The sequence below is a fragment of the Corvus kubaryi genome, unplaced genomic scaffold (genome assembly GCF_017639235.1).
Source record: "Corvus kubaryi isolate FWS band 111438036 unplaced genomic scaffold, C.kubaryi_AGA036_p1.0 37398, whole genome shotgun sequence".
In the NCBI taxonomy this organism is placed as follows: domain Eukaryota; kingdom Metazoa; phylum Chordata; class Aves; order Passeriformes; family Corvidae; genus Corvus; species Corvus kubaryi.
The window spans coordinates 54,505,578-54,528,310 of NW_024581137.1; the positions used below are offsets into that span (position 1 = coordinate 54,505,578).

Sequence of the window (22,733 nt, forward strand, 5' to 3'; positions counted from 1 at the left end):
AACATAAATATTACAGGAGTTAACAATTATACCAATGATAAACAAACACATGAAAAACCCCAGAGGGTTAAAGCATGAACACGTGCACTATGAAAAGGGTCATAGAGCACATCAAATCACATGTTTTAATCAGCTGTCTGTAAAAAAAAAAAAAGATAAAGGTGTTAGAATGATTAATTTTTAAAATAGAACAAAATGAAATAAAATGAAATAAAGAAAATAAATAAAATGAATAAATAAAATAAAATAAAATAAAATAAAATAAAATAAAACACCCCAACAACCTCACTACCTCACCAGTGCCAAAATAACCCTGGCTCTGTCAGATCTGCTGGAGGAATAAAGCTGCTTAATGACTGCATCTGCAGCAAAAGCAGTGTCAGTGCTCTATGCAGGGAAACTGCTCAATCAGCATAAATCAGGGAAAACAGGGATATCCTTGACATTTATATGACTCATCAAATGCTGAAGACAGTCTCACCTTGGGGTGAGTCAAGGGGCTCAGGGTAAAGGAGCTGCAGTCTCAGAGCTGTGCCTGAAACCTGGCCAGGCTGTGCTTGGAGATGGAGAGGAGGCTTGCAGAGATCAAACCCCTTTCACTGGAGCAGTGGGAAGTGGGTGGCCCTGTCACTTGTGCAAAAGGTGCTCAGACTGATGCCCCTAGATGAGTTTTCACTACCAGATGACACCTATAAACCTGATCTCTCCCTGCCAGCTCTGAGAGGAGGAGGGAAAATGCAGGAGCACCACAGTCAGTGGGTATGAATCCATTTCCCCACAATTCACCCCAACATAGAGGCGTCCAAAGGGGTCTCCAGGCACTGTCACTCCTGATGTACAGAGAAAAGCTAAGCCCATGAATTAATGCGTCAATGCTCTATTTCCTGCACTAGACCTCATTCCCAGGCTGTGGTTTCTCTTTCTGAACTTCCCTCTAGGATGCTTCCCCTCCCTTGTCCTTGGACATGGATGTACAGGTTTCCAGCTGTCCATCCCAGGCCTTCCCTGAGACCTGCTGGTTTCTGATGCCCCTTGACAGAGGCTTCCCCATTTTCAACAGACTTTGCAAGCTTTAGTAATCCACCTGGGCAGAGCTGCTGGACAGACAGAAATAAGCCCAGAATCCCCATAAGTGGGGCTCCAGGAAACAGAGGTTTGCAGGGCTGCCCCAGCCTTTGTCCCTGAGAGATCTCTACCATGTAGGATTGACTCACTCAGCTCCAGATGATGGAGACAGTTACGAAAACAACATCTTTCCATGAGAAACGTCATCTGAGGGTGACAAAGGGCTGAAGCTTCCCCAGGGCTTCAGAAAAGCCTGTCTGGTCATGGCTGGAAGAACAGTGTTAAGGAAGGAGTCACATCTGCATTAGCATGTGAGACTCACTCAAGTGTGGATCACCCTCAAGGAGGTTTTCTAGTCAGAAATTGGACCTCTGTCACAGAAGATACTAGGTCCTGAGGATTGAGAGAGAAGACCATGAGCCACACACAACAGAGTGATCCTGAAGACTTGAGTTTGTTGCACACTGATAGAGAAGGCAGGACAGGGTAAAAATGTCTCTGCCAGAGCAGATCTCCTCAGGCAAGTCATCCCACAAAAAGGTCAGAGATAGATTTAGGGTAAAAGGAACCTCTGGAGGATGTGTAGCTCAACATCCTGCACAAGGAATGTCTCTGAATAACAGTAAGTCCTCCCATCCAAGGATGTGGATGCAGAGCCAAGTGATGTTTGGCTGTGTGGTGTGTGCAGATGATAAATGCTCAGTGCTGGTGTGAATTTACACAACTCTAAGTAACATTTACTCTTCTCTTCCTTTACTCCAGTAGCACTAACCAATATGATCTCACTCTCCCACTCCAGATTAGGGGGTGATGCTTTAAAATCCAGTATTACACTTTTTTTCTCACTTCCATAAGCACAACAGAGCTATTCCCACTCATGAAACACTAGCACAGGCTTGTGCAACCCAGGAGTGACTTTGTTGGAGGCTCAGATGTACTATGGACATTGAGAGTGAAAGAAAGAATATGAGAGGACACCTGGAATGAGAAAGTTAGTGACGTGTTCATAGCTCTGGTAAAAGCAGCCAGGAGCTCAGGTAAAACCAATCTTTGCCAAATTGTGCACAAAATTTCACATGCTGAGGGCAATCCAGTTATCTGGTTTACCAGGAATAAAGACACAAGCCACTCAGGGAGTCTACCCAGGAGGCAGCTCAGATGTGCAGCAGAAATCAGCTCAATCTGCTTTCCAAGTGATATCAGAACCTCAGGCAAAGCCAAGTTGCTGTTGTTTCCCAGATCCTGTGTGCTTTCTATGTCTGTGTGTGTAACATGTTTTTTTCCCTGAGGGTACTCTCTAAGCCAGCTCTCCTTTAGGATTCTCCCCAAGACACTGTAGTTTAAATCTAGTTTTAGATTTAAACTACAGTGTCTTTAGATTTAGATTTGCAGGGTTTCTACACGTGAAAACAGACAGCTTGGGATACAGCAGTCAAGACCAGGTCTACTGGACTACCAGCCATATTTCCTGGTCCAGAGGAGAAGTGTTCTTCACTTACATATAGTCTCCAAGATGCGTTAGATAGCTATTAAACCATTCATGGGAGCAGAAAATTTACTCCTTTTACTTCACCACACCGGGTAAAATAAACCCGCATTTGTAGAATCCCAACTTCATGCCTCAGACAAAAACCTTGTGCTGCAGCACAGTTGCCTTCAGGAGACCTTGAGACACATTCCAAGCTGGAAAAGGATGAGTTGTCACTGTTCTATCTCCAAGAGCGGCAATGTTCTGGCACCTTTGTTCTCTTCCACGGAGCAGGGAGGGAATGGTTGGTGACAAAGTGCAGCCTGGAGGACTGCACTGTATCATCATAGACTAGTGTGCCAGTACAGGTGCTGATTTTATCTCACTGGATTAGGGCTTTAGTGCTTGCACAGTTTAAACATTAATATTTACCTACTTAAGCCATAGGCACCAGTGCAGCCTGGCCATAGAGGTGCTCGCCATGGCTGAGTTTGGAGATCTTTTAAGTGCTCTGGGGGAGTTTGGGCTGTATCAGAAACTGCTGATCCTGCTCCTCTCCCTCCCACTACTTCTCAATCCTTTCCAAATGATTGCACAAGTGTTCATGGTTGTGGAAGTGCCTCACCACTGTGACACCGGCTGGATCCGCGCCGTCGGCCCCAACCTGACCGAGGAAGAGCAGCTGAACCTCACCCTGCCCCGGGGCGTCGACGGGGAGTTTGAGCAGTGCTCCATGTACTCCCCGGTGGACTGGGACCTCGACTCCATCGTGGCCTACGGCCTGAATGACACACAGAAGTGCAGCACTGGCTGGGTGTACCCCTCAGAACCGCCACCATCCCTGCTGACCGAGGTCTGTAATCGCCGTTTGATGAGACGGGGGTGTGGAAAGGAGGGGATGGGAATATCCTGGCCTGTGGTTTGGTCAGTCAATGCCAGCTGTAGTGCAGTCAGGCTAAAGTTTACTGCAGGATTTTGTCTCCATCACACAGATGGCAGCTGTAACCCTTGGGAGGTTGCTGCAGGAAGGCCATGATGCTGATACCTGGGGATGGCACAGCCAGTGACCATGGGGGTGTGAGTCCAGCACATGTTCTGCCCACCATCTGTCCCCTTTCCAGTATCCGGACCCTTGAACCTATGATGTGTCTGCTTGGAGGGACGTTTTGGGTGTCCCTGCCACAGCTTCCCCTGTTCTTCAGCCTGGTTCTACTCTCATCATCTCTGTGAACACATTTTGTAGGTACAAAAATGCTGTTAGTGAGGACTTCTTGTTATTTTTCTAAGTCCGTGAGAGATTTTTCTCTCTCACAGAAGAGGTAGCAGGGAATGTAAACAACCAAGCCACCTGCAACCTTGGAAAGTCTTGTTTATGGTATAGTAGAAAATATTTTGATAATGGATGTTTTAGGATTTTGGCCAATCACCCCCAAGGGGTGGCTGGTCCTTGTCCAATTAGACTATGAAGAGAAAAGTCTATAAAGAGTTTGTAAAATAATTAAATAAATCAATCTTGCTGCACAATTCCTGCCTGTTGGATCTTCTCCTCCTCCTCCTCCCTATGGCTGCGGGACATGGTGATATACCGTAGGAACCAGGCCAGCGGTAATAACATTTACCTTCCAAGTGTTTTTAATTGATATTTCTGTCATTGATATCTCCAGAGACCTTCATGGCTGCAACAAGACATCCCATGGGCCATGCAGTTGAACAATGCCTTATCAGCATCCTCAGTTTCTCCATTCTGCCTTACCTCCCACCTTCTAGCTGGAAAGGTGGTGGTCAGTCAAAGGTTGGACTTGATGATCTTGATGGAGGTCTTTTCCAATGTAAATGATTCTGGGATTCTCCCTCTGTGGACCTTTGTTCCTTTCGAACTTTCCCTCATTCCTCCCTTCCTCCTCCCTCCTTTCCCAGCTCCAGCATTTTCTCACAAGTACCCTCCTCTGAGCTGGAACAGAGGAGAAAGTCCAGCCTCTGGTATTTGCAAAGGCTCCTTGGTGTCCCTGAAGCACCAAGTCCATTTCAGAGAAGCCTTCTCTGGAAGTTCCAGCAGCTGCATCCCTTCCCATTCCTATGCTGGTCCTCCTTTACCAGAAAAAACCACTGCCCTCCTCCTCTTTCCACCCTGTCCTGCCTTTTCTGCCAGAGAAGAAAGCTGATACAGCTCTCACCCCCAGGTCCCACTTTTAACAAATCTTGCCAAACAGGAGGCTTCCTCAGGGATGGTTGGGCTGGAGGGGAATCCTGTAGATCCCAGCACCCAGGAGGTGTGCACCAGGATGCAGAGGTGTGCTGAGCATCTCATATGCCTTTTCCACCATTGATTTGTGTTCTAAGTGCTCACCATGAAGGGCTCAAGCCCTTGTGAGGGGTTCTCTGCTCTCAAGTGCTGGAGCAAGAGCTCACACACCCAGATCCTGGACCCACTATGGACCACAAAGGCTGCCCATCCCTAGAGAGCAGCTGGGCTCTGTCGAAAGCAACAGCATCTGTGTTTTTCTTCCTCCAGTTTGACCTGGTGTGTGACAGGGCAGTCCTGAATAACGTCTCCCAGTCCATCTACATGGCTGGGCTTCTCATAGGAGCCATGATCTTTGGGATCCTAAGTGACAGGTGAGAAAACACAGTTCCTTCCCAGAGACACTGCCCAGCACCCAGGGACAGCCCAGCTGAGGGTGCAGACTGTCCGTGCACTGAACAGGAACTGCTCACTTCACAGGACTCAATCCCCTTGCCTGAGAAAGGGCATCTGGGGCCACCTGATATGTCTGTAAATGTTGGAGGGTTGAAAAGAGAGGCAGATACAACCTTGTGGGGGGGTTCTTCAGGAATCACAAGTTTAGCCCCTGCTGGTGTCACAGGCTTTACCAGCATCATGATGGGTCAACAGTGGAGACACTGATCTTTCTGCACATTATTTCTTGGGGTGTGTATAGAGGAGCTTTGTTCACATGGATGCCAAATCTCCTCTGGTTCTCAAATCACTTTGCATCCCTCCTGGGCTCTTCCTTCTCCCCATGTGGTCTCTCCAGATACTGACTGTGTCTTCCCTCTTCTTCCACAGGATAGGCAGGCGGCCAGTCCTGCTCATCTGCATCCTCATCCAGAGTGTGTTTGGCCTGGGAATTGCCTTTGTGCCCCATTTCTATGTATACACGGCCTTCAGGTGTGTCGTGGCAGCGGCGGTGTCAGGAATTATGATTACTGTGGTGTCCCTGGGTGAGTGGGAGACCCTTGCACTGAGGCAGCAGAGTTAGCCTCTCAAGACACAATAACCAAAGAGAGCCCAACGTGTTTTGGAAAGGTGACCCTGAACCTTTGTTTTTGCTCTCAGCTACAGAATGGGTTGGTGTCTCCTACCGGCCAAAGGCAGTGCTGATTGCTCACACGGCTTTTGCCATCGGGCAGATGACGGTGGCTGGCTTGAGTTACGGAATTCGCAACTGGAGGCTGCTGGAAATTGCAGGATCTGCTCCTATGTTTGCCCTTTTCTTCTACATCTGGTAAGCAAGAGCAGGGCAGAGCTTCTGGAAGACATAGCAGTGATGTGAGGGGTGCGAGTGAGGAGGCAACAGCAGTGCAGGACCAGGCTGGGTCTTTCCCTCTGACGTGTAGGTGCTGCAGAGCTCAGCAAATCTCCCTGGGGCACTGGACTGCTGAGAGCAGCAGCTGCTTTGCTGAATCAGGTCTCCAAATTTGGAGCCTAAATTTAGGGTATTTAGATCCATTGACCCCATGGGCCATTCACTTTAGAGCTGGACTTGATGATCCTTGTGGGTCCCTTCCAACACAGAATATTCTGGGGTTCTGTGGTCTGATTCTGTGGTGGCCACGGCTTGCTGGACGTGGTCCCAGAGAAAGGGGCTGTGGAGAGCTCAGCAGGTCACAGCAGCATGTCCTGGCTTCCCCTCCTGGCAGGGTGCTCCCAGAGTCAGCTCGCTGGCTGGTGACCAAAGGCAGAATCGAGGAAGCCAAGAAGGTCCTGCAGAAGGCGGCAGCCACCAACAAGCGCAGCCTCCCGCCAGGGCTCCTGGAGCAGGTACTGGGGGGGTTCTTGTCCTCAGACACTGCCCTGGGCCTTGCAGCAGCCCCTGGAGCTCAGCTCACCCTGGAAACCTCTCTCCATTCCCACTGGGGATGGTTTGGGCATGGACTGGGGGGGACTCCAGCTCCAGCTGAGTTACAAGGGGACAAGGTCAGGGAAGAGGCCCAGCTTCTGCTGAAGCTCAGCCTGGAGCTTTCTGGAGTCCACCTGGGGATTGGGAAGGACTGCTAGGCTTCCCTGGCTTTTCTCCTCTGAAGATTCCAGGAGTGTGACTGATGAGCACAAGGTCTCTGGTTAGTCTGTGCGTTTCCATGCAGAAAGGCCTGAAGGGGAGTTCCCTCCTTGCCCACCCCAAAGTTCCTACACTGGGGAAGTGTTCATCCCCAGGAACCTTTCAGTCACCACCCCGCTGTGCTGGGCACCCAGAGCACAGAGGCACGAGCCCAGCCCCACTGGTTTCCCTCCCTCCCTCCCTCCCACAGCACTGGGTGTCACAGGCCTGTCCCACCAAGGCTTTCCATGGTCTGCAGGTGGAAAAGGAGCTGGCCATGGGTTTCCTTTTCCTGCTTTGACTCTTTGACTTTCTGTGTTTTGAAGTTGAAGCCTGAGCAAGATGTCAAATCTGGAAGTTTCCTGGATCTCTTTCGGAAGAAGGACCTGCGGAAGGTGACTTTAATCATGTTATGTGTCTGGTAAGACATTCCCTGGTCCATTCTTTCCACAATCCTAGATGAAAGATAAGAAGTTGATTGTTGACAAGAACTCTAAATTCACCTAATGCGATTTTATATGTCGTCATGTAGATGTGTGTGTTTATCTGCTCTCATTTTACCTCCACATACTGGATCAGATTTACCTTGTCTGGGCATGGGAAGAAGATGATTATCCATGATAATGAGGATATTGTTAGAAAGGCTTGAGTAATTCCAGCTTTTGGCAATCCCTGGGCCTTGGAATAGTTTTGTGCCTAGAAGTTTTGGGTTCAGTCTAGAAGTTGCTGACCATATGAGGATCCATTCTGCTTTATCTCCTGCAACTATGTCCCACAGAACTGTCACAAGTGGTGACTAGAACCAAAATAGAGGTTGTTGGGAGTTTAAATAAGTTGTGTATGCTCTAACTTTTCTAATTTTTGATGATAGACCCTCATAAAACCACCTGGTGACATGTTCTGTTCCACTTCAATTTCAGGTTTGCAGACAGCATTGTCTACTATGGGCTGAGCCTCAGTGTGACAGATTTTGGTCTGGACATCTACCTGACACAGCTGGCCTTTGGGGCAGTGGAGCTTCCAGCTCGAATTTCCTGCATTTTCCTGCTGGAGTGGTTTGGGAGGAAGAAAGTGCAGGGCATTCTCCTGCTGCTGGCTGGCCTGATGTGTCTCATCCTCACTGGCATCCCTGAAGGTGAATCTTCCCAACCTGTGAGCAGAGCTGGGCAGAGCCCTGGTCATCCCTTCCCTTGTTCAGACCCACCCTCCCGTGCTGGCAGACCCACTCTCACTCCCACGGGCTCAGCTGCCTCCAGTGCCACAGCCCAGGGTGCTTCATCCCCAGCATGCTGGCTTCCTCTCCCCTTGGATTCCTTCTCCCTCAGGGCTGTGCCTGGTTCTTCCACAGCTCCTGGCATTCGGCAGGCAGTGTCCATTAGACACCACCACCCACTAGACACCACCAACTCCTGCCAGAAAGGTGTAGCAGAAGAGGTGCTTTAAAAGCCACCATGTCTCCCTTTCTTAGATTAAAAGGAAAAGCAAATGCCCACTCTCCCTCATCTCTTTGTGCCCCAGTCCATACACCACCCCTGCTGCTGTGCCAGTGCTGTGAGTGAGGCTGAAGAAAACAGTGGGGTTTCCCGATGCTTTCAAGGTCAGAGATGTGGCATTTCCAAACAGGCACTCCCCAAACCCCTGTGGTGGCTCAGCAGCTCACTTCAGCTGCAGATCTAGAAGATGCCCAAGGCCTCAGGAGAAATCTGAGTTCTCTTTGCCAGAGGGTATTTTCCAGGTAAGGTTATGCTGGGGATAATTTCCAATGGGTGAGGTAGTAGGTTTGCTTAGCAAGTCCACCAGAAAGGGCTGTCCCAAGAAATCCCACTGCAGAGAGTTCTGGTCCCAAATGAACCATCTCCCTGGAGGTTACAGTGGTGGTCTCTCCTCCTCCCCTCAGACCAGCCCACGGCAATCACCGTCCTGGCCATCATCGGCAAGCTCACAGCCACAGCCACTTTCTCCACCTCCTATGTCTATGCCGCTGAGCTCTTCCCCACGATCGTCAGGTGAGGAGTCCCCACCCAGCAGGGCTTCCTTCTGCCGTGGCTGGCAGTGGAGATGGGGCAAGAGCCCAGCTGTCCTCATGATCACACTCAGTCCAGGGATGCTGACCCCTGCCTACACCTGTCGCTGCCCTTCTCTCCCACAGGCAGACAGGCGTGGGGCTGTGCTCGACTATGGCAAGAGTGGCCGGGATCCTGGCCCCGCTGATCATCCCTCTGGACCAGTACCACCAGGCCATCCCCATGGCCATCTTTGGGAGCATCCCTGTGGTGGTGTCCCTGTTCTGCATCCTGCTGCCCGAGACCCAAGGCGTTGACCTGGCAGATGACACAGGGAAGGACCAACCTCCAGATGGGGTAGATACAGGGAACTCTGAATTTAAGGGAAAAAAAATCTAAGACTACAAATTGATGGCAAAGAAAAAATGTCAAAATCAGGGATGAATATGGTCTCAACTCTTCTTATTTCCTCCTTATCTTCAGGAGCAGAAGACTGGAGAGTTTTTCTGAAACACCAGGGAGGATGACAGGGACTTGGAGAAGGATGTCTGCAGATGCTCAGAGGGCGAGCGATGACTGGACAGGCACTTACCAATGATCTAGTCCGATTCCATTGCTCTTGAAACAGACCGGCGAAGCATTGCTGCCTGGAAACTGGTCTTTCAGATGATGAACACAATATCCACAGTCACAGGGAGTGGAGATTTGTGTCACTCTGCCTTTGGAACAGATGCACATCCAAGTGTCCCTGAAACCCAGTTTGGTCATGCCTGGCTGGCCTCCCAGTGTGTTCCCCAGTCCTTTGTAAGCTGGTACCCGTGGAACCTCCCTGTCATGTTTTACAGCAATAAAGAATTGCCAGTAGAGTGGCCGTACTGGGCAAAAGCGGGCGCTGGGCTTGTCCCTCCTGCACTAAATCCCTTGGGTCGTCGGGCTGCGCGTCGGCCCAAGCCTCGATCTTTGATCAGGATGTCACTGCACCCCTGTACACACGTATTTAGCTTTTCTTTCCATGTGGTGTTGAAGTTGAGTTTCTACATGAATAATATAAATTATGCTCTGAGTTTGATAAGAGACACTTGTAATGCAATATGTGAATAATAAATGGTGTTGACTCTTTTTTTTTTTTCCTACTGTTTCACAGTTGGCCTTTGTAACTGCTCTTGGCTCTGGAGTGTTTTCTACACAGAAATTGTAAGTCTGTAATTTAACACACAGATGGAAACATGCTTTGTTTCCATCAGACACAAACAATGCAAAAACAGAGTCTTAAAGCAGAGTGGCTGAGTTCAAAAGGGAACTTTTTCTTTTTTTAAAGTCTTCCAATGAACAATCTGCATTTGTTTTCTCTGCTAGCAGCTCTAGAAGTTTTTTGAATTGCACAGGAATGCTGAAATTCCATGGCATACTCTGTGGGCATTTGGACAGCTTTCCCCAGTCACCGTGAGCCTTTTACAGTGATCTTTGGTTGGCTGCTGACAGCTTAGTCATGACATTTTAGTGTCATCTAGTGTCATGTAAAAGAAAGAGTGTGTTCCTCTCCTGTGCTCATTTGTTTGCATGCAAAGGACATATTTCAGTGCCCTCTGATGAATCCATCTCCTCAAACACATCACTACTCTCAAAGGAGGAGAAGGCTGCTCACTCAGCTTTGATGCATCTTTCGGTTTCCAATGTCTTTGTGCTCTAGTAAGTGGTGTTTTGAGGGCTGGGGTGTCCCAAGTCCAGGCCAGACATGCCTGGAGGTGATATTAACTTTGTGCTTTGGCTTTGGTGCACAAAATCACCCCAGAGTCACATGGCTGGCCGTGGCTGGAAATGGGGTGGGGAGTTTGCAAGATCTGTGCTTTGGCACTGAAGGGAACGGAGCTGGTGTCTTGGCTTGAAACATAGGTGTGTGCCAAGGAAAGTGGGAACCTCCCTTGGAATGGAAAAATTATCACCCCCTTCCCTCCGTAGTATTATAACTTTGAAATTAAGGGCCTTCCAGGAAAAGATGTGGGACAAGGAATAACAGTTCCTTACTAGTATATATAACAAGGCAAACAAACAACAACACCGGCAGCAACAACGAACAGAGCCAGAACCCAGCGCCAGCCTCTCTCGGCCGTCGGGCCCTTTCCCCCCGGGTGCAGTTCCGCCCACGGCCGGCAGGGGCGCTGGGGGCTCCCGGCCGGGCAGGGCAGGTGCGATGGTTCCCCCGCGCCTGCAGGGGGCGCTGTGCCGCGAGCGTCTCTCCCTCACGCAGTAATGGCGGGCGGGCTGGATGGCGAAATGGGCTGCAGCAGGAACCTCGGAGCGGCGGCTGGAAGGGCAGGGACGAGCAGATCCGGGAGTGATGAACGAAATGTATCAGAAACTCCACAGCTGTAACTGGAGCCGCGGGGTGTCCCGGCAGGCAGTGGGTGCGGTGTTACCGTGTAGTGAAAACCCAGGGTAGTGGCAGAGGCATGGCGGGGCTGGGCCGCGGCAGCCCAGCTCCTGAATGCAGCCAGGAGAGGCTCCCTCAGCAGGGGATCGGGGTCCTGGGTTTTCCCCTGAGGCACCTAAGTAGATGGTGTGGGTCCTTTCCAGTGAGGCTGGATATCCATAAGATCCCAGTGCAACGGCCACTCTTAGGAGCAGAGCTTCACTCACGATAGGAGAAGACAGCAGGAGACGGAGCCTCAAAATGGTGGCAAATTCTCCCCACAGCCTGTCTCCCCTCTGGTGCCAACAGTGAGAGAGCAAGAAGAGCTGAGCCCAGCCCCTCACCCCCAGCCAAAAGCTCGGGGTATCTCTGACCGTCCAAAGAGAAAATCCCCCAGGTAAGAGAGTAGCTAGCTTCACCCTTCCCCCTCCTCCTACCAGCCACATCTTTTGTTCTCTTAAGTATAGGTAGTTATTGTTTCTTACCAACAGATGGGACAAAATTCCATGAGAGAAGGAAACAAAAGGAAAAATCCTAACCCCCAAGAGCTGGAAGAAGGGGCTGGTGCACCTGGAGCAGCTGAGGGAGTTGGGGGAGCTCAGCCTGGAAAAAAGGAGGTTCAGGGGATACTTTCTCTCTCTCCAACTCCCTGACAGGCAGGTGGGTCTCTTCTCCCAAGTAACAAAGCACAGGACAAGTGGAAATGGCCCCAAGTTGCACCACTGGGAGGTTTAAATTGGATAATAGGGAAAATTTCTTCTCCTCAAGGGTTGTCTAACACTGGAACAGGCTGCCCAGGCCACTGGTGGAGTCACCATCCCTGGGGTATCAAAAAGGCATGTAGCTGTGTCATTTAGGGATGTGGTTCCGTGGTGGAACGGATGGGTTGATGGTTGGACTCAATGGCCTTAGAGGTCTTTTCCACCCAAAATGAACCAATGATTCTATGGCTTCTTGCACAGTCAGGAGATCAGGTTTAATGCTCATCTCCTCACCTCCTCAGCCATTCCCTGCTGGGTCCCCTTCTGCAAGCTTTGCTCTTCTCATTGACCTGGGGCTTGCCAGCATGGGGTCAGGTGAAAGGAGACGGTCATGTCTTCTGGGTAAAGGGGGATTTCCAGGTCCTGACACCTCTGCCCCACAGCCAGGATTGGTGTCACTGTGTGACAGTGTGTTGGTGTCACTGACACTGACAATGTGCTGATTATTTCAGTGGTCCCTGTGGGGCTACTCTGACAACAGGAGCTGGTTTTGCCCCTGCATCTGCTCTTCCCAGCTAAACCATGCTACCCCATTTTGTCTTCACCACCTCTTTAGCGTTTTGGCTCCCTCCCTTTGTTATGGGGTCATCCTCTTTGCCTTAGTTATCCTTCAGGTCACTTTTTACCCTTTGCCCATGGCCTCATAATCATGAGAGCCCAGAGCACCCCACTGTGTGCATGCAAAAGTGTGTTTGCATTCCCACAGGTTTATGTTTGCATTCCCACATGCTGTTCCAGTACTCCTGGCTCCACTTTATGCTGTCAACTCTACTCGTTGCAGGGCAAGGCCATGTGTGGGCTGGCTAGGAGTGACGTTAAGGCACAGCAAAAACATTGGACATCCTCCTACTTGTGCTGAGCTGGGCGAAACATGAGTCAAGTTATTCAGGTACTCTTCAAGTGTACAGTCCAGGGGTATTCAAACTAACATGGTCCAGTGATCCAGAGAAGAGCAGATAAAATGTAATACAGAGCTGTTGGAGTGAGTCCAGAGGAAGCCACAAAGATGATTAGAGGGATGAAGAACCTCTCCTATGAGGAAAGGATGAGAGAGTTTGGATTGTTCAGCCTGGAGAAGAGAAGGCCCCAGAGAGACCTTAGAGTCCCTTCCAGTGCCTAAAGGGGCTCCAGGAGAGCTGGAGAGGGACTTTGGACAAGGGCATGGAGTGACAGGACAAGGTGGAATGACTTAAAACTGACAGAGGGGAGATACAGATTAGATGTTAGGAAGAAATTCTTCCCTGTGAGGGTGGTGAGGCCCTGGCTCCCTCAGCCCTGGCTGAGGTTGCCCAGAGAAGCTGTGGCTGCCCCATCCCTGGAAGTGTCCAAAGCTGGGTTGGACGGGGCTTGGAGCAACTTGGTCTAGTGGAGGGTGTCCCTGCACGTGGCAGGGGGGGATTGGAATGAGATGATCTTTAAGATCCCTTGACACTAAACTGTGCTGTAAATCAAATCCCTCCTGATGGGAGAGAATTTTCTGAAAGTCCTTTCAAGGAGTTTCAAAGATAAACCGAGACTTTTCCTGGAGTTTCAATGCTTCCAGATAGTTGTTTATTAAGTCTTATCAGAGGAACAGAGCCGCTAGCGTGACCCAGGTACAGCATAGAGCACAGAAAAGCAGGAGTGAAGGCTCTCTATCAAGATTTACACAGCCTTTTAAAGATATTTTAACCAATAGTTACTGAAAACATATATTATTTTCACTTTCCTGCCAATTATTCAGTAACATGACCAGGAACTGCGGAATTCTCTATCCAATCATTCCAAACTACTTTTACTGCAGAACATGGAGTAGTAGAAGAAGGAGAAGAAGGTTTAGAGAACAACAACAATCCTCCATTTTGATATTTTTTACTCTTATCTATTTACCACAAAGAGAAGCCCAAAACCTCTAAATTTTTCACCCTGTGACAATCTTACATAGTAGTCTATCACCTAATTCACACCACTGTATTTTCTAGTTCTTGTCTGATCGTTGGTAATTCTTTCCAAGGTTGGAAGTTAAAACAGTGTTGTTCAGGGGGGTAAGAACCCTTAAAAACAGGCAGAGAAATATTCTTGGCACTCTGGATTCCTGCAGTCCCTTCCCACCCAAATCACTCCAAGATTCTATGAAATGGATCTTCAGCCCACTAGAGGCATGAATGAGATGGAAGCAGAAGTACATCAGCTGTGCTTGGATGCCTGTATTTATGAAATGAGCTAAACCAGAGAGTCTCAGAACACAATTTCCAAAGTGGTTCCTTCAATAACTGTACATTTGGCTCCAAGCTCTTCCCTCAGCCTTTACCCTAAGTGCCTTGTTTTCCATAAAAGCCTGAAGGAGGCACTCCGCAGCCTTTCCAGGGAAAGGATAAAGGACTGAGCTCCTCTGTTCTCAGGGTACGGAAGAGGAGCACCACAGAAAATCCTCTGAAAATCAGTGCCAGAGACAAGATGGCATCTGTTATGATCCAGTTTTCAGGTCCTTAGAAATGCCTCTGCCCAAATTAAGGTGCAAACGAGACCATATGCCAGTAACAATAGTAAGGATTTTATTTTATGGTAAATATGAGAGAGAGAGAGAGAGAAAGAAAGAAAGAAAGGAAGAAAGAAGTAGAAGACAAGTGGGGGGGACAGAAAGAGTGACAGGGACAGAAGAAGGAAAATATCACCACTCCGTGGATCCCAATGATGTTCATTGATCCTCTCCAGCTGGTCTCTGGGTGGTGAAGATCCCCCAGAAGGCACAGAGTGCCATGGGTGTACATGCTCAGGCTGGGTGGGCATGTCTGGCTATGTCCCCCTGGGGTGGGGTCAGTCTCTCACGGCAGACTCTGGGTCTGCTGCATCACGTGCAGCCCTGTGGGGCCAAGCCTCTCATGTGAATGTCCTGTGGATGTTGGCCTGTGGGGTTGGGGGTTCCACAGCTGGGCCAGTTTGTGTAATTTGAAGATGGGTGTTTACTGCCTCTCACCAGAGGTTGCACCACCCAAAACCTCCTCCTCCCCCCTCAGTTGGGGGGAGTCTGTGTAAACCTGGCTTCTGTGAGCTGTGCTCTCTCCCCCCACCCCAAACTCAACCTCGCAGCTGGTGGCTTTGGTCTTTTGTGGATGCATACCTTTCCCTCAGCCTGAAATGACTGAACAATGTGTTTCCCTTTATCTAACCAACGGTTTGACTTTCAGTTCAAAGTCCCACTCTTCAGGGAGGCTTCTTTGGTAGTAGCTTCTTTATAATGAGCAAAACTTTATATCAGTGTTTGAGGCATGAACTATTTTCAGTCTCTGACAGCATCACAGCCAGTCCCTCCTGGCAGGGTACTGTCACATGGCACTGATTTTATCCAAAACTCTGTCTTCATCAAACTGAATATCCATGAGGTACTTTGGTCCATGGAAAACATACAGGCATGACAATAGAGAGAAGAAATACTCTGGTTTAAAAGTTTCTTTACCAGAAAAAAAATCTTTGAGCTGTACAGTTAAAGATGAAGAACCACCATGTGCAACTCCCAGGCTTCAGCTGTACCCATCCAGTGGGAAAAGAAAGGCGGACTGAGGGACATGAGATAATATGAAGGGAAGCAGAGGAAAAACATGTTTTTTTCTTCACAGTGTAAGACAAAAGTGGTCCTAAATCTTTAAAGACAAAATGGATCCAGCAAAAAAGGAATAGACTAGAACAGAGTAGAAAAGACTTGACATTTCCCAGAAAGATTTGCACTTTTTTCTAAGAGACCACCTGCCACATCCCTCAGTTTCCTGGAATCAATTTGGTCCCACACTGCAGCCCAACAGCACCATTTTCCATGCCCACAGCATCATGACAGGCATCAATTCAAAGCCACCAGCACTTAGCTGAAAATTCTGCTGCCTGTTAGACATCCTTGCTCCCTGCATGCTGTTTCTTCCATCACATCTTTTTTTTTTCCTCAGCTGGGCATCTCAAATTTAAAAAAAAAAAAAAAAAAGGAGTGTTTTTTTATGAGAGAACGGGATGATCTTGCTAGACAGCCACAATAAATCACTCCTTGCAAGTGTGAGATTATTTTCAGTGCTGCATCTGCTCCAGCTCTCCTGTTAGTGAGTCCAGTTCTCTGTTGCAAGTTTATTCAGTGCTCTAGTGGGTGTCTCACTGGACAAAGTTTACAGTCTCACCTTCCTGGAGACATGACAGGAAAAACAAAGAGAAAGTTCCTCCATTCTGGTTCTTGATTTCTTCTTTCCCTCAAGTAAAAAGCACCCAATTTTCTCCAGTAAGAGCACTGTTGGACACCAGTGACAGACTCAAGTGCCTGAGGACATGCTACAGAAGAAGATACAGGAAGGCAAAAAAGACAAGGAAACCCAAGAATTGGCAGTGATGGCCTGAGCAATGGTGGTGTCCTGTGGTGGAGACCCTGCCTGTCCTCAGTGCCCACACAGCACTGGGCTGCCTTTATCCACAGCCACCTGCAGACTCAGCTAGAAGTACGTGGTCTTCGTGCTCTCATTGTCTTGCCCACCATCTTTTCCTTTCACCTGCCCATTCTGAGAGCTGCTGGTGGCATTTTTGCAGACCTGGTGAAAGGGAAAAGGGTGTAAAAGCAAGGAAAGGTGTGTGATGAGCTGAGGGCAGCCGTCCCTGAGAGGAGCAGCCTTCAGCAACCTGGATCGCATTCCTTACTGTTCCTGTGGACACCCTTCTCCCAGCAAGGCAACAGAAGTATTGGGGTGCAATTCCACCTGGTCCCATGGGGAATGAGGGCTGGGAGCAATGAGAGGCTGAAAGCCAGAGGATGTGGCTACAAGGCACCAGCCCTTCCCTGAGGAGGGCAGGGGGAGGAAAGCGGAGCACTGGCTGTTCTATCCCATGGACAGGAATGAAGGGATGACCACCATGGGCAGGATTATGGGGGTCTCCTCCCCTCCCTCCACAGTGGGACAGCCCCATTCCATGCCCTCACACCCCTGGAACTTCTAAAGAAACCCCCAGCACATGCAACACCAAGGGGCTCCCCACATCCCCACCCCAGAGGCAGCACCAGGAACCCACCTCAGCCGGGGGGTGGCCATCCCCCGTGTCATCTGCCAGGTCAGTGCCGCGGGTCTCGGGCAGCAGGACACAGAGCAACCCCCCCAGCACGGGGGCGCTCCCAAAGATGGCCATGGGGATGGATCGGTGGTACTGGTCCAGGAGACGGACCAGTGGGGCCAGGATCCCGGCCACCCGCGCTGACATGGAGCACAGCCCCACTCCAGTCTGCCTGTGGGAGCGAGGGGTAACGGGAGATGTGGGCAGGGAACAGCACCCCCAGGCCACCACGGGGCTGAGCATGGCCATGGGGACAACTGGGCTCCTGCCCCATCACCACCGCCAGCCACAGCAGAGGGAAGCCCCAATGGGTGGGAAGACCTCACCTGACAATGGTGGGGAAGAGCTCAGCGGCGTAGACATAGGAGGTGGAGAAGGAGGCTGAGGCAGCAAACTTGCCAATGGTGGCCAGGATGGTGGTTGCCATGGGCTGGTCTGAGGGGAGGAGGAGAGACATCCGCTATGGGATGGGGGAGGGCTCAGCAGCAGTCACGGATGGCAACTGGGGATTGCAGGGACAACTGTGTCGCCTGCAGGGAGCCATTGCCTCTGACAGGGCCTGAGCATGAACCAGGCTGCTCTGGCCTGGTGGCCACTTTCAGTGCATTCTACATCCATCATCTCACCTCCCCAGGTATTAATTGTCCCAGAGCACAGCTCTGCTGACGGGGGACCCACTGGGCTCAGCTTTGCCCTCTTCTATCATGACTGGCAAGAAAAGGTTTATATTTTTGGAATGGGCCCTGGGGGTTCAGCCAGGCCCCTGTGTCCTGGCTCAGGCCTAGAGGGATGTGAGCCACCCTGGCTGGGAGGACAGGGCCAGCAAGGGAAGGGTTGGGGCTCTGTGCCTCCCTATCCCAGAGGATGTCCTCTCTGTATGGGATGAGGTTGTTCACCTTCAGGGATGCCGGTGATGATCAGACACACCAGGCCACTCAGCACCAGGAGAACGGCCTGGGTTTTCCTCCTCCCAAACCTCTGCAGAGTGAAGATACAACCAACACGGGCTGGGATTTCCACTGCTCCAAAGGCCAGCTGAGTCAGGTAGATATCCAGGCCAAAATTTGTCACATTCAGACTCAGTCCATAGTAGACAAAGCTGTTCACAAACCTGAAAGCCAGGCAGGGTGGCACTGAGCAGCTGTTAGCCATGAGGAAATGCAGCACTGATCTCCAATGACAACACTTTGACCAAGCCACAGCATTTCCAAGGAGATGTAAAACCAGAGGAATACCACAGGCCTGCCAAAGCTGGAAGTGCTATAACCTTTCCTGTCTTAACATCCAGAAGCATCTTAAACAGCCAGAAGCAGAAACACCTATCAGTAATTTTCAAAATGCACAAAGTGAATTTAGTTAAGAATAACCATGAATCCCTTCTTTTCTCCACCTAGAAGCCTGCAAATAAGGGACAAGGGAATGTCTTACCAGGCACATGACATGATTAAAGTCACCTTCCGCAGGTTCTTCTTCCGAAAGAGATCCAGGAAACTTCCAGACTTGGTCTGTTTCTCAGGCTTCAACTTCAAAACACAGAAAGTCAAAGAGTCAAAGCAGGAAAAGGAAACCCATGGCCAGCTCCTTTTCCACCTGCAGACCATGGAAAGCCTTGGTGGGACAGGCCTGTGACACCCAGTGCTGTGGGAGGGAGGGAGGGAGGGAAACCAGTGGGGCTGGGCTCGTGCCTCTGTGCTCTGGGTGCCCAGCACAGTGGGGTGGTGACTGAAAGGTTCCTGGGGATGAACGTTTCCCCAGTGTAGGAACTTTGGGGTGGGCAAGGAGGGAACTCCCCTTCAGGCCTTTCTGCATGGAAACGCACAGACTAACCAGAGACCTTGTGCTCATCAGTCGCACTCCTGGAATCTTCAGAGGAGAAAAGCCAGGGAAGCCTAGCAGTCTTTCCCAATCCCCAGGTGGACCCCAGAAAGCTCCAGGCTGAGCTTCAGCAGAAGCTGGGCCTCTTCCCTGACCTTGTCCCCATGTAACTCAGCTGGAGCTGGAGTCCCCCCCAGTCCATGCCCAAACCATCCCCAGTGGGAATGGAGAGAGGTTTCCAGGGTGAGCTGAGCTCCAGGGGCTGCTGCAAGGCCCAGGGCAGTGTCTGAGGACAAGAACCCCCCCAGTACCTGCTCCAGGAGCCCTGGCGGGAGGCTGGGCTTGTTGGTGGCTGCCGCCTTCTGCAGGACCTTCTTGGCTTCCTCGATTCTGCCTTTGGTCACCAGCCAGCGAGCTGACTCTGGGAGCACCCTGCCAGGAGGGGAGGCCAGGACATGCTGCTGTGACCTGCTGAGCTCCCCACAGCCCCTTTCTCTGGGACCACGTCCAGCAAGCCGTGGCCACCACAGAATCAGATCACAGAACCCCAGAGTATTCTGTGTTGGAAGGGACCCACAAGGATCATCAAGTCCAGCTCTAAAGTGAATGGCCCATGGGGTCAATGGGTCTAAATACCCTAAATTTAGGCCCCAAATTTGGAGACCTGATTCAGCAAAGCAGCTGCTGCTCTCAGCAGTCCAGTGCCCCAGGGAGATTTGCTGAGCTCCACTATCTGCATGCCAATGGGAAAGACCCAGCCTGGTCCTGCAGTGCTGCCACCTCCTCACCCATGCCCTCACACTGCTGTCATGTCTGCAGGAGCTCTGTTCACATCCCACTTACCCAATGCAGAAGAAAAAGGCAAATATAGGAGCAGATCCTGCAATCTCCAGCAGCCTCCAGTTGCGAATCCCATAACTCAAACCAGCCAAAATCATCTGCCCGATGGCAAAACAGCAGTGAGAAGTGAGCACTGCCTTTGGCCGGGAGGAGGCACCGATCCATTCTGTAGCTGAAAGGAAGAAGGAAGGCTCATAGTCATACAACTTATTTTCTCTGATGCAAACAGGGTGCTTCCCTGGAGAAGAATTATTCTGGAGGTGAGGATTAGACTAACCTCTTGAGATGGGCCACTGTCCCCTTGCCCTTCTCTGAGCACCGGCTGGGGAGAAATGCTCCCCAAAGCTCTGACTGAGGGCTGAGAAGATGCCAAAGTACCAAAGGACAGTGAAGAGCAAGACCTGTCCTCGCCACGGTGTTTTTCTAGTCAAACATGAATATTTTTATTTCTTTGCAGAGTTTTCTATTGCATCTTGAGAAGCCCCAGGGCAAGGGCACACTACTCACCTAAGGCCAGTATGGTCATGGTGATCCCTGACACAGAGGCCCCCACGACACACCTGAAGGCCATGTACACATAGAAGTGGGGCACAAAGGCAGTTCCCAGGCCAAAGAAACCCTGGAGGAAGACGGAGATCAGAATGACTGGGCGGCGGCCAATCCTAGGGAGAAACAGGGAAGACACAATCGGTGTCTGGAGAGACCCCACGGAGATGGCAAGGAGCCCAGCAGGTTATACAGTGATTTTTATCACCCTGGTAAGGCTCAGACTAGACTGTGGGATGACAAGTGAAGCATTGTACACACATGCTGTGTCTCTCTCTCTTCCCCTCCCTGTGTGGCCATGTCCTCATGGGACCTGAGGACTTTGGTCAGGGTCCCTATTAGTGAGAAGTGGTGACGAAATGCACAGGGTGCAGTGTCCAGACGGGCTCACACCACCTGCTCTGTGCTGGGCTGGCTTTGCACAGACCCTGGGCAGGGGGTTGCGGCTCCTCACCTGTCACTCAGAGGCCCAAAGATCATGGATCCCAGGAGCAGCCCTGCCATGTAGATGGCCTGGGCAATGTCGTTCAGGTCCTTCCTGTCACACACCAGGTCAAACTAGAGAAGGGAGAAAGAGATGCTTTGGGATCCCCCCTTCCAAGGATGTGAATCCCCACAGAATGCACAGGGCACACAAGTCAGAGGTAGGACAAGCCCTTGGGACACTCAGTAGGGTCCCTCTTCCATGCACTGGGACGTGCCCCTTGTCCAGCCCAGACAACCCAGGGGAGCCTCCTGGTCAGAAAATTTTGCTCTAGGTGGGCCTGGGGTCAGAAACAGCATCTTCCTTCCTCTCAGACCACCTGACCTCCCAGAGGAGACAGGATGAGTGCAGTGCTGATTCCTGGGACAAGCAGTTAAGGAGATGTCCTGCAATTGCCAGCATCCAGAGGGCATCGATGGAAAGAATGACATGGGGAGGATCACAGAACCATAGAATGGTTTGGATTGGAAGGGACCTTAAAGATAATCTAATTCGAACCCCCCTGCCATGTGCAGGGACACCTTCCACTACCCCAGATTGCTCCAAGCCCCATCCAACCTGGCCTTGAACACTTTCAGGGATGGGGCAGCCACAGCTTCTCTGGGCAGCCTGTGCCAGGGCCTCACCACATTCACAGGGCAGAATTTCTTGCTAATATCTAACCTAAACCTACTCTCCATCTTAATTTAGCTTCTTTCTCAGCAGTTGTTACAACTGTGATGTTAGGGGTTGGACTAGATGAGTTTCAAAGGACCCTCCCAAGCCAAATCATTCCATGATTTTAAATTGGAAGGTTACCCCCTGTATACAGCGAGGTAGGTAACCCAGGGGCAGGAGGTCTCACCAGGAGTGATTCATCTCCCCACTGGCTCTGCACGTGGCCCCACTGACACCTCTATCACAGCCTGCACCCTCTCCAGCACCACACCTGGGGGCTGTGTGGTGGAGCCGAAGTCCCCAACACACACCTGCTGTAAATGTCAGCCCACCCCAGCTGATCCGTGGTCAGGCACCAGCTCTGGGGGAACTGCAGCCATTTGGGTGTCCCATCCCTTCCACATCCCAGCACATCAGCAGGCAAATACCGACCTCGGTCAGCAGGGATGGTGGCTGTTCTGAGGGGTACACCCAGCCACTGCTGCACTTCTGTGTGTCATTCAGGCCGTAGGCCATGATGGAGTCGAGGTCCCAGTCCACCGGGGAGTACATGGAGCACTGCTCAAACTCCCCGTCGACGCCCCGGGGCAGGGTGAGGTTCAGCTGCTCTTCCTCGGTCAGGTTGGGGCCGACAGCGCGGATCCAGCCGGTGTCACAGTGGTGAGGCACATATGGGACCATGAAAAGTTGGCAAAACTGGTGGAAAGCCACACTGAGGCAGGGGATCACAGAGAGCAGCACCAGGCATTTCTGAAATCGCCCAAAATCACCAACTGCTTTCAAAATTTCCCCGACACCTGACATTTGGCGGCTGTCTGGGACAGGACAGTGCTGGGACAGACTTCCCAGAGGCCTGGAATTAATGTTTAAACCTCAGATAAGCTCTGCAGTCATAGGCAGTCACTACAAGTACACCATGTAATATATTAATCATCCCTGTGCCACCCACCAACATCCAGTGCTGGCTGGAGCAGAAGGACCCCTGTTTCAGGGAACCTGGGCCACCCCCTCTGCCAGGGCCAGGTGGCATTGAAAGGGAAGAGACTCTTCTCCACAGTGACAGCAATGGCTGCATTTGTTGAACCACTCAGGAAAGCAAGGCTCAGAGGGGCCAAAACAAGCCCAGTGTGATGCAGAGCTGGGAACAGCCCAGAGGAATAAAGGGAGCTAGGTTAATGGATGGACAGAGCCAAAGACAAGGAAGGGCAGCCAGTTAGTTCATTGTGATTCCAGGTGATGGGAGTTGCCATTTCCTTCATCTTTTGCACCTTCCCCTGTGCAACACAAGCAAACTGGGCACAGGATGTCCC

At 50.8% G+C, this 22,733-nt stretch overlaps 2 protein-coding genes across 3 annotated transcripts; one reads left to right on the top strand and one right to left on the bottom strand.

Annotated features, from left to right (window-relative positions):
* Window positions 1-253: 253 nt before the first annotated feature.
* Window positions 254-9,974, top strand: LOC121671916 (solute carrier family 22 member 13-like). Its single transcript, XM_042044245.1, has 10 exons — window positions 254-3,386; window positions 5,046-5,149; window positions 5,601-5,755; window positions 5,871-6,039; window positions 6,455-6,575; window positions 7,179-7,273; window positions 7,773-7,987; window positions 8,750-8,858; window positions 9,002-9,212; window positions 9,339-9,974. The coding sequence occupies exons 1-10, from the start codon at window positions 3,015-3,017 to the stop codon at window positions 9,363-9,365; spliced, it is 1,578 nt and encodes a 525-aa protein (XP_041900179.1). The 5' UTR covers window positions 254-3,014; the 3' UTR covers window positions 9,366-9,974.
* A 5,452-nt stretch (window positions 9,975-15,426) lies between these two features.
* Window positions 15,427-22,277, bottom strand: LOC121671900 (solute carrier family 22 member 13-like). 2 transcript variants are annotated; one of them, XM_042044202.1, is made up of 10 exons: window positions 21,856-22,277; window positions 20,737-20,840; window positions 20,244-20,398; window positions 19,740-19,908; window positions 19,208-19,328; window positions 18,510-18,604; window positions 17,978-18,192; window positions 17,408-17,516; window positions 17,043-17,249; window positions 15,427-16,567 (listed from the first exon to the last, which is right to left on the bottom strand). In XM_042044202.1, the coding sequence occupies exons 1-10, from the start codon at window positions 22,225-22,227 to the stop codon at window positions 16,525-16,527; spliced, it is 1,590 nt and encodes a 529-aa protein (XP_041900136.1). In that variant the 5' UTR covers window positions 22,228-22,277; the 3' UTR covers window positions 15,427-16,524. The 2 variants fall into 2 exon arrangements, with proteins under 2 accessions (XP_041900136.1, XP_041900134.1); XM_042044200.1 differs by having other exon boundaries at window positions 17,043-17,253.
* Window positions 22,278-22,733: the final 456 nt, after the last annotated feature.